At 50.2% G+C, this 13982-nt stretch overlaps 2 protein-coding genes across 5 annotated transcripts in view; both read right to left on the bottom strand.

Annotated features, from left to right (window-relative positions):
• Positions 1-1207, bottom strand: part of LOC122382501 (major facilitator superfamily domain-containing protein 4A-like) — a 56300-nt gene extending 55093 nt beyond the window's left edge. The window contains exon 1 of one of the 2 annotated variants that reach the window (XM_043367901.1): positions 651-1207. The gene's annotated coding sequence lies outside the window, so the exon portion shown is untranslated. The remainder of the gene's footprint in view (positions 1-650) is intronic. The other variant, XM_043367899.1, reaches the window with a different exon arrangement.
• An 845-nt stretch (positions 1208-2052) lies between these two features.
• LOC122382500 (cytosolic 10-formyltetrahydrofolate dehydrogenase-like) overlaps positions 2053-13982 on the bottom strand; it is a 31532-nt gene continuing 19602 nt past the window's right edge. For 2 of the 3 annotated variants that reach the window (XM_043367897.1, XM_043367896.1), the window contains exons 15-18: positions 8517-8619; positions 7814-7961; positions 6681-6880; positions 2053-4590 (exon numbers count right to left, since the gene is read on the bottom strand). In XM_043367897.1, coding sequence (XP_043223832.1) covers positions 4535-4590; positions 6681-6880; positions 7814-7961; positions 8517-8619 — 507 coding nt within the window. In that variant the 3' untranslated portion in view covers positions 2053-4534. The remainder of the gene's footprint in view (positions 4591-6680; positions 6881-7813; positions 7962-8516; positions 8620-13982) is intronic. The other variant, XR_006256694.1, reaches the window with a different exon arrangement.

The following is a 13982-nucleotide window of genomic DNA, read 5'->3' as shown; positions in this document are numbered from 1 at the left end:
ACCCGACCTGACCCAGAAATGTGGTTGATATCTCCAGATTTCGCCTGAATCAAGGGCAAGGTATGCTAGCTTACAGCCCTTCGGCCAGCGCGTTCCAAACAATCGCGATTCGCGAACAAATACGTCGGTGGTGGTGGGGGCGGGATGGGGGTGGGGGGGGGGGGGGAGGGCTGGGAGAGGATGGCATCCGCCCCCTCGACCGGGTAGGTGCCTTTCAAACCGTATCCCACTCTCAGACAGGACATAAGGACTCGAAGAGAGAACGCCGGTTGACTTTCTTCACTTTTGAAATGGGTTTCCATTCTTATTCATTTTCATAATCCATTTAGGTATATGCAAGCTGCAAAAAACATTAGACTCAACTACCAACCGTGCCTATTTCTAAGGTCACCAATTTACGAAGCATGACACACTTTTGGCGACACGTGTGAGGCTGTCTGACAATGAAATATGCAAAGTGGAACTTGCACTAACTAGTTTTGGCTCATGCTGCTGCGACATACCATACGAACAGTTTTTTTTTGTCCTAAAAAGAAGCTCTGAATTCGGAGCTGAAGACGGTTTTAAATTCCATTGGACCGGATGAATTTCACAAATGGCTCGAAGTTTGTAATTCCCCACCCTCGCACCCTCCAAAGCCGTTCGCTCACCGTTCGTTGAGCCCGTTGAGCCGCGTCTCCGCTCCGCTGCAGTGGTGCCGCCGCCGCAGGGCCGAGCCGTCAGTGCGCGCCGTGCGCAGTGCCGCGTTCGACGGGCGTGTCGGCGCCCCGGTCGGGTTAGCACACTTGTCACCGGTCGTCGAGAGTCCGAACACGGCACAACTGTGCCGGCGAACGGCTCAGCCGTCACCGCGGCGCCCGGCGAGTGGCGCAGAACGGAGAGAACTCTACCGAGAACGATGCAGAACCGCCAGAACTCGCAGATACGGGTGCAGCACAAAGCGAACTCACAGAAAAAACTCGCAGAGAAGTGCCGATATAACACTGCAGTAATGTTGTTTGCGTCGCTATCCTTCTGGCCTCGCTTCGGCCTCGGTAGTGGCAGCTCGGCCGCGAGGTCACACAGAAAAAGCACGCGCGGCGGCAGATAGGGCGCACACGGCCGGCCCAGGTGGCACGTTCACACAGTGCGCACCGCCGCCCCTCCCCGCCCAGCCCGCGCAGGGCGACTGCCACCTCGGCGCCGGCGTTGACCCGCCCCCAGACACGACCTTGCCCCAGGCCCTGACCCGTGACCGGGCACAGCCTCCGGCGCCGGTCACGTGACCCTCCCTCCGCCCTCAGAGCCCCGGGACACGCACGAGACGCCAGGCATTCGACGGAGTCATCCGACAAAAACGCATTGGGCCAGCCGCACGAAAAGCACCGTGTTTTTACGTTTGCGTGGGTATGCGCGCGGAAGTGGATGGGTTGTGACGTCAATCAATAAGCGTGCCGTGGTGGATACAATCCGTTCGTGTCGTGGTTTTGTGGATATGCCCCTCCCTGACATAATGATACAGTTTGGCTACACTCATTAATAAAGTACGGACTACGGCAAATGTGGAGCAGGCTTGATACCCACCGATTGGACGAGTGTTGTGTGAATAAGCAACATATTCGCCCGAGAAACGCAGCATAAATCTGTTTTACCAGACTTCAGTCCTGAAATGAAGAGTAGCTGTAACATGCCAAGCTAAGCGTCAAACTGAATAAAGTGAACACCAAATGTGACCTTACGTTCAAAAGAAATTCACTTAGAAACGACAAGATAACTACTACCTGAACAAAATTATTCTATTCAAACCACTCGTGAAGCATCATACACTACAAGTTACCTGTTACGACCCCATCCCAGGCATTGTTGCTAAAGACGACGTGCTGTCGATGGGCGAGGAACAAGGGAAAACCACTCGAGGCCATCGCTCATTCACGTGTCACTGAAAACGATAGCTGTATCACGCAGTTTACAAACTACGCAGCAGTGACGCTAGCGAAGACGAGGCGTCATATTTAGGACGCGTTTTAATCAAACAGTCGTTTGGCAATAGAAACTGTCCGTGACAGCAAATACTAAACCAGATATTCCGTTTATTTACATATGGAGAAAGCTCTACGTACAAAGACCAGCATACTCTGAACCATGGATTCCACATCAACCAGGGATAGAGCAAAAGACTTAAACCCATAACGGCTCGGCAGTTCTTAACCCAGTCTAAACTCACACGGTGGCAGTCGTAGCAGAGACGAGATTCAGCCATCGCCTGGCAGCACCATAACAAACACAAACCTACACACATCCATGAGATGTCTGACAACTATTTGTTATTCAGAGACTATTGAAATTCACTACCCCTCTGTGCTTACTGATATCAGACTGTGAGCTACCACGGAGATGACTGAATACTTAAGCGATCCTCCGAAGGCGCTTTACATGCACGGCAAAGCGCAACAGAGTTGTAAGTAGTAAACAACAGTCACTAAATTAGCGCACCACTCATTGAAAACGACACACGTCGTAAAAATATATCAACAAAAGTCAGATCTCAAATAGCCTGCATCACGCGACTTTAACCCATATTGCGCAGCCCATTAAAACGGGGCCACACACAAGGTCCAACGATCACTTCCACGGTGCGCACAATATCCTAAAAATTCGCACCATACCAGTTTTTATCCCTGTTATATGTCCACAAATAGCTACAGTTAGCGATACCATCGCTGGTGAAAATAGGTCCAGAGTCAAACCCTGATCCAGAGTACCCGAATGGTTTCAGGAAGCACGCATGGCCCGCTAGTGACCTTTATATACAACATCTTTAAACACATCCCAACAGCCAGGGATGTTTGTAAGTATCAATCAGATCACCAGAGAGGTTCATTTCGTGACGGGCTCATCGCGTCACTCGTCCCTCGCAATGAGACCGATCAGATCAGCATGATGGCACTTTCCGACGGCACTGAGCGACACTGGCTCCCGACATTTCACCGAGTCAATGAGCGATTCGACACGCCCGACCTTTTACTAAGCCAGTGAGCACATTCGGTAGTTTGACATACCGGGTGATTCAAAAAAGTGTCCCACATTTCATCTTCAAATTCAAAGCGCATGGTACGACACAAACACGTTTCGTTTGCTGTGAAAGTAAGCACGTGCAATGTAAATTTATTTGAAGTAGGTGAGAACACTGTTAATCATGTCGCCTTTGAGTAAGGAACAAAAAGCAAAGGTCGTGCAGTTTTACTGGGAGACCAAATCAATCGTCTTAACGCAACGGAAATTTCGGGCCCATTTTCAAACAAGGAAAACTCCAGATAGAAAGACAATACTTCGACTCTGTGAACAGCTCCTGAGAGAGGGATCGGTCGGAAACCTAAACAAGGGTCGGAGTGGAAGAAAGTCTTCTGCTAGAACTTCAGAATTCATCGCAAAAGTCCAGGCGGCTATCAACGACGACCCCTCAAAATCACTGCGAAAGCTCGCACAAGAGGTCAACGGTAGCTACAGCTCTGTGTGGCGAATCGCTAGAAAGGACCTTGGACTTACGCCCTATAAAGTTACTATTCATCACAAGTTGACATCAAGCGATCAAGAGCAGCGGTCTAGCTTTGCCAGATGGTTTTCTGAAAAGTGCACATCCGATCCAGCCTTTCTGGAGAACATTTGGTTCAGTGATGAAGCGCACTTTCACCTTGATGGCTACGTGAACACCCAGAACTGCAGGATTTGGGCCGCTGAGCGACCTGATATCGTGATGGAAAAGCCACTCCACAGCCAAAAGGTCACGGCGTGGTGCGCTTTCAGCGTCAAAGGCATCATCGGACCCATTTGGTTCCAGAACCAAGACGGATCGACAGCCACCATCACCAAAGAGCGGTACACAACAACGCTCAATCGCTTCTGGAAACGCTTACAAGCTCAACACCAGACACAGCTAAACTTCTTCTGGTTCCAGCAGGACGGTGCGACGCCTCACACCTCCAACATCGCCCTCGAGTGGCTGGAGACGCACTTCTGTGCCCGCGTGATCAGCCGGAAAACGGCGCACCCCTGGCCGGCGCACTCCCCGGATCTAACGCCGCTCGACTTCTACCTCTGGGGATATCTGAAGAGCCGCGTCTACCAAGGCAGCCCCCAAAACCTCTAAGATCTAAAGGCTGCCATCGGGCGTGAAGTCCGCAGGATTCCTCTTGCCACCTGCGCCCGAGTGGTAGCAGAAGTCAAGCACAGGGCTGATCTGTGCCTGTCGCGAAATGGACGCCATCTGGAGCACGTGCTCCACTGACTGCACCTGTCACGTTATGCCATGCTGGCTGCTTCCAAACAAATCTCCATGAAATGCTGCTTCTTTTGATGCAATAAACATGTGTCTGCGTTACCAAGTTTTTAAATAATTCAGAAAACAAATGTGGGACACTTTTCTGAATCACCCTGTAAGTCCGTTGGCGGCGTAACTAGGTCCGCCCGGCGCAGTGATCTTCAGTTGGTAGCAATGACGTCATCACACGGTCATGACGTCATCACACAACCGGGACGTCATCAGCCGGGCGCCGACTCAGTACTCGAAGGTGATGGTTTTGGTCTTGAGGTACTCGTTAAGTGCCTCCTCACCTGGGGATCGAAAGGACCATTCGTCGGTCGTAAATGGCACAAACATTCGATGTTCAACGTTGATTTGTTTATTTGACATGACTGCCAACAAGGTACTCTGCTTACTGGTGAAGTCCCAAATCTCTGACAAATGAAGTTTGACGCAGGTATTTACATTCAACAGACGGGAGCACGGCAAAATTACAGCTCAGCCCTGCTGATCACCCCACTCAGCCGGCTGTCGTCAGCCGAGCATGGTCACGTGACCGATACCGGGAACCAATCAGCGTCGCGGCCGTCCGCGACGACAGCCAATCAGCCGTCAGACAGAAACAGTACTGACGTATGGACTGTATCGTATTCCCTTGGGTAACGCAGGAGGTGAACGTTAACCATAATTAGGATCCTTCTCTGTTCCAAAGTGCAACCTGTTTTTCTATTTCGTCTTCCTTTGAGCCGTCCTTTGAATTATGGTTTGGAAAGACATTTGGCTAGTGTATCGATGACTGGTGCCGTTATACAAATTACATATATAAGATAGAAACAAAGAATACAAACTGACTGCGTAATGAAACAAGGAGTCTCGTGGCGGGACAAGCTCTCTAGGATACTGCGTATCAACCGCTGGCTCGAGCCAATTCAGGTGAACAATAAATCCTGCATCCATCACATACACCTTTCTACAATTGTCAGTAACAGCCGTTCCGTTAGATGCGTACATGACAAATCACTATCCGAACGCCAAATGGCGACAAAGGTCGACGCAATGTCAGGATAGCTTGCAATCACACAGGAAGATATCGTAAATTCAAGGGTGAAATAACGGTAGCTGAATTCTATCATTTACCGTCAGTGGCCTGACCTTTGTACCTACTCAGCTGCCAGCGTGGAGCTCAGGCCACACTTACTCATTGACTGGACACATATGGACGCGCCTCACAAGTGGCGGCAAAAAACTTCACTGTCTATTCAAACGACACACCTGCCTATGACCCAGTTCGCTGAGACCAGTGATTTGGCTGAATAGACTGAGGCCTTGGTATATAAAAAAACTGTTTCAAGGCCTAATTAGAGAAGGGCAATTATTTTCGATCGGAGAGGGTAGACATTATCCCGCAACGGAGCAAACACAAGATTTAATCAGATCAGTCCCTTTCGATACTATTCTTGAAACAAAAATTTGTCCTAATTAAAATGTAAGCAATCATCAATCCTCTTATATTCCGCCAGAGACCAAACCCTAAAACGGTCCGATAAAGGCGAAAGAGAAGGTCACCGTTTCGTCCCGCTTTGTTCCTATGCAAAAAGGCCAGGGTCACGGTATTGTGGGGTTATAGGCGTCCAGACGCTGACCAGGGCCCAATCTTCCCAAATGCCGTGAATGCGCATTCACGGCATTTGGTAACTTTCAGAACTATTCCACAATCCACATTCACCAATTCATTCGTTCAGGCAACATTCATAATCATTCACGCTATCAAAATCATTGGCCAAGATTAGCTGGATGTAAATAAAAAGGATGTCTTTGATATCAGTGCCGTAAACTCCGCCCTGCTGCCAAATCCTATTCACGGCATTGGTAAGATTTGGCCCAGGATGCGGTTGGTACTCTAGAAACAGTTTTGGGACGCAGAATGCTTCTTCATGAAGATGATGCCAGGAGACTGTGACAGGCATCTGTCGCAAGATCACATGTCGGCAACTAATGGGATCCAAATTTCATGAAAATACGTTGGGGATACTGAAATCGTGGCTCGTCGAAGGGAAGCGCTGTTCCAGCCTCCAGGAGCTCACGGCGAATGTCAAGTCAGTATGGGCTAACTTCAAGCCTGCTACGCTGCCAAACATGCCGGTTGGCATGCCGCAGCATGTATTCATGCATTTGCCCATGAAATGAGGAGCACATTGACGTGTCATAAATATATCAAAACGCAATATACTTCGCCTTACACGCGAATATAATATGAGACGAACTTATGGGACACCCTGTAAACTATCAATACTGCCCTGAAAGACTGGCAATAAAAACAATAAGTGCAGTGAGAATATTAAGGAAAAAAACTGAATGATAACATGATCAATGTTCATGAGCACGTTAATGGTTGACGTACCGAGGTCCTTTCCGAAGCCGGACTGTTTGAAGCCACCGAAGGGGGCGGCCACGTCCGTCTTGTTGTAGGTGTTGACGAAGCAGGTGCCGGCGTCGAGCCGGTCCGAGACGTACAGGGCGCGGTTCACGTCGCGCGTGAACACGCCAGAGGCCAGGCCGTACTCGGTGTCATTGGCGCGTCGAACCACACCCTCCACGTCACTGCGGAGTAGAGAAGGGGTAGGATCACACCCTCTGTCACGGTGAAATAGGGGTAGGATCACACCCTCCACGTCACTGAGAAATAGAGAGGTGGTAGGATTACACCCTCCAAGTCACTATTGAGTAGAGGGGGTAGGATTACACCCTCCAAGTCACTATTGAGTAGAGGGGGTAGGATTACACCCTCTGTCACTGTGAAATTGGCAATCAGTCAGCAGGCTCGGTCAGCAGGTCAGCAGTCTCGGTCAGCAGGTCAGCAGTCTCGGTCAACAGTCTCTGTCAGCGGGCTCGGGCAGTACTAGCAGACTTGGTCAGAGAGCCGATCAGCCGGAAAATGACAGGTCGGTATCCGTCCCTCGTCACACAGCTGCCCGGGCCCGGCGCTTGGAGGGCAGCCGGGAAGGACACACGACGCGAGGAAATCCCAGCTGCAGCGTACGCACAACACCCACGCTATCTTGCCCAACCTCTCTCTCAACACCGTACCTAACACACGCCGCACCTGTGAGCCACTCGACAGTCGCCGTGAGTGTGTCATCACGACTGGCGCCTGAGCTCCGAGAGGAGCGGGCAGGGCAGCGGTTCAGCCACCTCGCCCCGAGTTACACACATCTGAACAAACACCGCGGAACAGCCTCTACGGCATACAGCTATCAACACCTGAACAAACAGCGCAAAACAGCTTCCGCGCCACGCAGTTATCACACCTGAATAAAACGCAGCAAAACACTGAACAGCGACCTTCGCGCTACACAGGTATCAACATCTGAACAAACAGTGTAAAACAGCGTCCGCACCACGCACTTATCAAAACAGTGCAACAACACTGAACGAAAACAGCCCAACACACAAAAGCGTCTGTCAAAGGACGTAAGTTCGCGCAACAAATAGAAGCCAGAGTTTAGTGTCGAGCCCCCCCCCCCCCCCACTCACCCCTCTGCGAACTTTGAGACGACCATGATGGGTCCGAACGACTCCTCCTTGGCGATAAACATGTGGTCCTCGACGTCTGCCAGCACGGTGGGCTCCATGTACAGGCCGGGCCGGTCCACGCGCTTCCCACCGACCACCAGACGCGCGCCTGACGGCCGGACGGGGAAGGGACAGATGCGTCAGTGCGTGAGTGCGTGTGGTGGTGTGTGTGTGTGTGGGGGGGGGGGGGGGGATTATAACAGGAATATGGTCTGTAGACAGGTGCAGTGAAACGAATCGATGCCATTAAGCTGACACTTGTTGGTAGGTACTGGTATAATCTGAAACCGCAAAATGAAAGAAGCCGGTGGGCTATTATTAAATATTTGGGGAAGATACGGATCGTGAAACAATTACGAAAATTCACGGGTGTTAACTTGAGTGGCATAGGAAGGTTGACCACGAGGTGAGTGGAACTTCATTAACAGGAAAGGCATCATGTAGAGAGATCTCGCAAATCCCATCTGAGGTAGGCCACGGATGACAGAGCGAAGAGGAAAGAAGGAGAGCACCCCACCGGGGAATATGCGAGGAGCACGGGCAGTCATCCCTCAACGAGACGAAAGCCGGCCCACTAATGGCTTCCCGAAAGCTCTCAGCCGTATTACCATCCAGTGACGTCACGCCTGCAGATGACGTCACACACGGTGGAGCGGCAACTCACCCTCCTTGACGCCGATGTCGACGTACTCGAGCAGCTTCTGCAGGTGGGCCAGGTGGTTCTGCGGGCCGTGCTGCGTGGAACGGTCCAGCGGGTCGCCGATCGTCTGTCCGCAAAAGGGCAGGAGGTTAGTTAACCCGCGCGGGGCTGGGGGGGGGGTAAATTTTACCCCCCCCCCCCTGTTATCTCCCGAACTAATGGTCCGATTTGGAAAATTCAAACGCCAATCGAAAGATCTCATCACGAACAACTAAAAACATGTACTTAATTTTAAGTTTGAGGTCAAGGTCAAGGTCAGGTCAAGGGTACAAATTGCAAGTTCCTACAGTATCGGCCTTGCACCGTAGTTGCCGAAGAATGGAGTCATGGACTGAGACTGATCGCCCAAAACGTGTTCTTAGGCTACCAAGACAATATTCGTTGCATACAATATCATTCAGAGGTCAAGGTCAAGGTCAGGTCAGGTCAGGTCAGGTCACCAAAAACAAAATATAGAAAAGGGCATGTGCGACTCATGTTTTATGGGTCATTTTACTCATAGAATTCAATAGGCACACTCAATAAGTGATATGGACCACCTCTGGATGAATTTCAGGTCGAGGTCAGGTCAAGGTCAGGTCAAGTGAGGTCAAATTTTGAAGTTGGTTGTTAAGGCCTAAAAAGGTGTCTATCTGATGCAGTTTTTCACGGCGAATCGAATGGTGCTATTTTTGTTTCCGTACGAGGTCTAGAACTTACAAAAAAGTTATTTTCCAAAATTTTTGTGTGTCGTGACGTCATAAAATTTTGAATAACTCCCACATTTTTGAACCGATTCTTCTAAAACTTGGTATGTAGGTGCACATAGACCACTTCTCTGACATATATTCCGGTTTTTTCGATACACTCAAAATTTTGGATTTTATAATTATTTTCCCAAAAAAGTCAGTTTTAAAAAAAAAAATTGGGCCAAAATCCAACATTTTCAAAAAACGGAGATAGCCATTTGATAGACAAAGTAGAATTACGTATATCATTTTTTTGTTACGTCTTGATTCCTTTAAAAATGAAGATGTTAGCGGCGTTTGAACTTTTGCCGTTTTGAGGCGAAAAATGGCGAACATGACGTCACTAAAACGTCAATTTCTCAAAAATTTTCCGACGGATTTCGCTCAAATTTTCAGGGAACGTGTCAAATTGATGTAAGAAAAGGTACTGAAAGTTTGGCGGCGCTGCGCGCCGCCGTTTTTGAGATATTGCAAAAATTCGCGAGGGGGGTAAAATTTACCCCCCAGCCCCGCGCGGGTTAATCTACACAATACGCGAAACCGTACAGTCGTGTACAGGTTGATGGTCCGCTACTCTTTATCCACCGGGTTCCTATGGCTCAGCAATCAGCATTGGCAGCAGCCGCCTGGTACCGGTAGGCTGTGCCGCATGACCCGAGAGTGAAGCGGCACAGCCTACCCACACTGTATGACACCGGCTCGGGTCGCCTGGTAGAGCGATTTGACCGGACGCTGCGTTACACCGGCTGGGGTGGGGGGGGGGGGGGGATGTAATGGTCAGGCCTGTCTATTTGGCTCGGCTCGGTGGATGAGGCGGGCTGGAGTGTGGTGTGGGGCGGGGGTGATGTGGGGAGGGAGTGAGCGGACCTGGGGCTGAGTGTGTGTGGTCACTTGTCGCATAGAACCGATCGTAATCCACCCTCCAAAAATTCGCTTTAGAGATATTCACAAAACCCATGGGGGTTCAAACACCCATCTCTCAAGTGGGGTGCGGAAGGACAGGTAAGGGTCCATACGGTCTCCTCATGAATTGCAGCAAAGAAAGAAAACAGACTTGTCACCAAATAATCTTTCTGAAAAGTGGACTAATCGCATAGCCTCGGACACAGAAATAAACATCCAGCACGCGAAGCGTCTCGAACCGGGCCTCTCACTACCGGTCAGTTTGACAGTCTAACACTCCTACGCTGAGCTACACCGGATGGTGGCCACGGCCGGGGCAAAGTCTGGCCGGGCGGGCGGCGGGGCCGGGAAGTCGGCAGCAAAGTCAATGAATGTTTTTGTGGTCTCGGGTGCCGGTCGCTCTAGCTTGGTGGAATGATGATGGATCATTGGCAAAACTTTCAACGTGGAGTCCCGGTTCGAGGCTCATCGTGGGTCCGGCTACTTTTCCGAGTTAGGATCTGGTTTGATTTTAGTGGTTGCGAGCCATTTATACGGTTTTATATCTACATGTCGATTGTCGATTGATTGATTGATTCATTCATTCGTTCATTTAATACATGTCGACATTTAGCATACGAATTGACATCCAGGATCAATCCGATCAATTTACCATTTTCATAAGCGTATTGCCTAAATATCATGCATATATGTGACACAAGACCTATGGCTGCCTCGATACCGTGCCAAATCACGTTTTGCACAATGCACAAGTAAATTATATTTGCTGGGTCTTCCGTGCATTGTGCTTAGCAAAAACAGGAATGCAATTGTTAAGCGACGCAAAATGTGCAATGCAGCAAGTGACCATACACACCCGCCCAGACCCCATGGTCCACCAACACGCCCCACACCACTCGCCAGCCCACGCCAACCACCGAGACGAGCCCCTCCCCCCGCGCTGGTCTGACGCGACAGCTGGTCTACAAAGCGCTCCACCCAGCGACCCGAGCCGATGTCAAACGGCGTGGGTAGACTGTGCCGCTTCACTCTCGGGTCATGCGTCACAGCCTACCGGTACCAGGCGGCTGCTGCTAATGCTGAGCCATAGGAACCCGGTGGATAAAGAGTACGGGACCATCAACCTGTACACGACTGTACAATGTTCGGTATGGGCCATAGACATAGACGAAACAGGATCCCCCAGGCTACCTAGCTCCGTCCGCAATGTCTGACCTCACTACACCGACGACTAGTGAGCATCACCACATACAGCCGAAAGGTTACTGTTTGATGAAACACCATTATTCTAAGACGGCGTTACAGAACAAGTTTACACCAACACAGGATATTGTGTTTTCTACCAGCCCCGAGCATGTTTCATTACGTGGTCTGTGAAGTGAGACTGCATACTATACAGACAGGTCTACAAGACCCTACCCTATTCCAAATATACCATTTAACCCTATTCCTGGCGGGGGGGGCCTCAGGAGCCCCCCCCCCCTGAGGTTTTTTGGTTATTTCTCCCAAACGCGTTGAGCTAGGAAGCTCAAATTTTCTGACTTTTCCTAAAAGGCTTCTACGCAACATGTCTGAAAATTTTGAGTTGATCTGACCTCAGGTCAGGTCACCAGAGGCGGTTTGGTGACCCTACCTCAGAAAAGTTTGCAATCACGCCAGAGCTAGAGTTTTTAACCGATCAATTTCTTCTCTTCAGGCTTTAGTTAGGGTACCAGTATGTGCAATTTGTATATCTCGGAATTTTGATATCGGTGACCTAAGGTCAGGTCAGTTTCGCGACCTCCCCATTATAAGTCAATGGGGGAAAAATCAACTCCCTGTTTTTACCACTAAAACGGGTCGGAATGGCCCCATATACCATACATGACTTCATATACGATCAACCTTCACTACCTTGAGGTCTGTTTTGCTGTTGGGCAGCTGTGAGGTCATGTGACGTCATCAAAGGTCACCAAAGGTTTTTGGCCAATAACTCCGTACAGGAACAAGATACAGACGCGTGGATGGTCTCATTGTGTTCAGCTCGTCAAGACGCATCGAATGATATACATGATGACCTCGAGGTCACGTGACCTGAGGTCAACCTTTGACCTTGACCTTTCGAGGTCAACATATATATCATTCGATGCGGATTGACGAGAGGATCACGATGATGCCCTTAGTTTGTTCCTATCTTGACTAATTCGAAACTTATTCGAGAAAAACTCTCCATATCTAGCGCCGCCATTTTGACTTTTTCGACCCCTGTGACGTCATCTTTGACCTGACCTGAAAATGACCTTAGTAAAAATTGTAGACCTTGTCCATGCGTATCCGATGCCGTTTACCGCTTGTCGCTATCTTGCTTCGTTCTCGAGATCTCAGGGGGGGGGGCCGAATCGGCCCCCCCCCCGCCAGTTTCTTGTCCCGGCGGAGCCCGCCAGGAATAGGGTTAAGTGCCTTTGCTTCCGAAAAGGCAACATCGTTGGCAGGGCTGCGGAGTCGATGGATTTTCGGCGACTCCGACCCCGACTCCGACTCCGGCTTTCAAAAACCAGCTCCGACTCCGACTCCGACTCCGGGCAGAATTGTCGACTCCGACCGACTCCAACTCCCGACTCCGACTCCGCAGACCTAGCAGGGCTGCGGAGTCGACAGATTTTCGGTGACTCCGACTCCGACTCCGGCTCGGGTTTCTAAAATCGACTCCGACTCCGACTCCGACTCCGGGCACAACTGTCGACTCCGACCGACTCCGACTCCGACTCCGACTCCTACTCCGCAGCCCTGATCGTTGGAATCAATAACTACAATTGAAGTGCACATTATATCGTCATTCGTCAGTGAATCAGATTTAGGCCGTAATTTTGCTGGAACAATCCCAGCCAACAATGATCTCTCATGAACCGTCGAGCAGAGATTAATTAAGATTCTATCCAGTGACCTTAATGTGTAATTAAAGGCCACTAACGTAGGTCTCAAGTTGAGCCAGTTTGAAAAGATGTCGATTGCAGGCGGCAGCGGCCCGAGCATAAAAGGGCATTAAAACCAGCTGATGGAACTAGAGCTACGTCACTGCTGTGATAGGCCCACATCAAACCAAAGATAAATGGTTCTTTATTCCAAGGCGTTTAACCTGTTGCCAATCAGGTGAACAAGCTTTCCACCAGCAGATCCTACACCGTGAGCACCTGAATCGTCATTGCAGACTTAATGAGCTTCCCAAAAGTCCAAACAATGTCTATCCTGCCGCGGTCTAAGTTTCGAAACTTCATCCTCAGACCTCAATGTCCCATCGCCATCAGACCTACTGCTGAACACCACCCACCGTCCACATACTCGTACAAGATACTGTTACCACCGAAAATCGTGCCACCACTCTCGCACATCAGCTACAATGTCACCCACTGAGACCAAATCCACCCCCAAAAAACACACACAATTCACTGTACATATATACAGCCCCAACTTCAAACCGGCTACGCTGCCGGGCCGGTACTGAGGCGAAACCATGACCCAGCGGCCACGCTGACAGCCGGAGAGCCCAGGAAACCCTCCGGCACCGTGCCGTACACCAAGGGGCACGGAGCCATGGCCCAGGGGGACTGGACATGCGCCGGGTGGGGACCGACCGGGCATCGGTGCTAGCGGCAGGAGACAGTGAGCATGTGCATAATAGTCCAGCTGCCACTTCCTGCTATCCATCGTGAATGGGGAGAGAAAAACAAGATATTCTCAGAATAGCCAAAAAGCCACCGCATTTGGAAACTCGTAGTAACGAAGACCCAACGCTAAAGTTGCGATACACCTGACATTTCCG

Source organism: Amphibalanus amphitrite, unplaced genomic scaffold (genome assembly GCF_019059575.1).
Source record: "Amphibalanus amphitrite isolate SeventyFive unplaced genomic scaffold, NRLGWU_Aamphi_draft 000141F_arrow, whole genome shotgun sequence".
NCBI lineage: Eukaryota > Metazoa > Arthropoda > Thecostraca > Balanomorpha > Balanidae > Amphibalanus > Amphibalanus amphitrite.
This window is presented reverse-complemented; position numbering and strand designations above follow the sequence as displayed.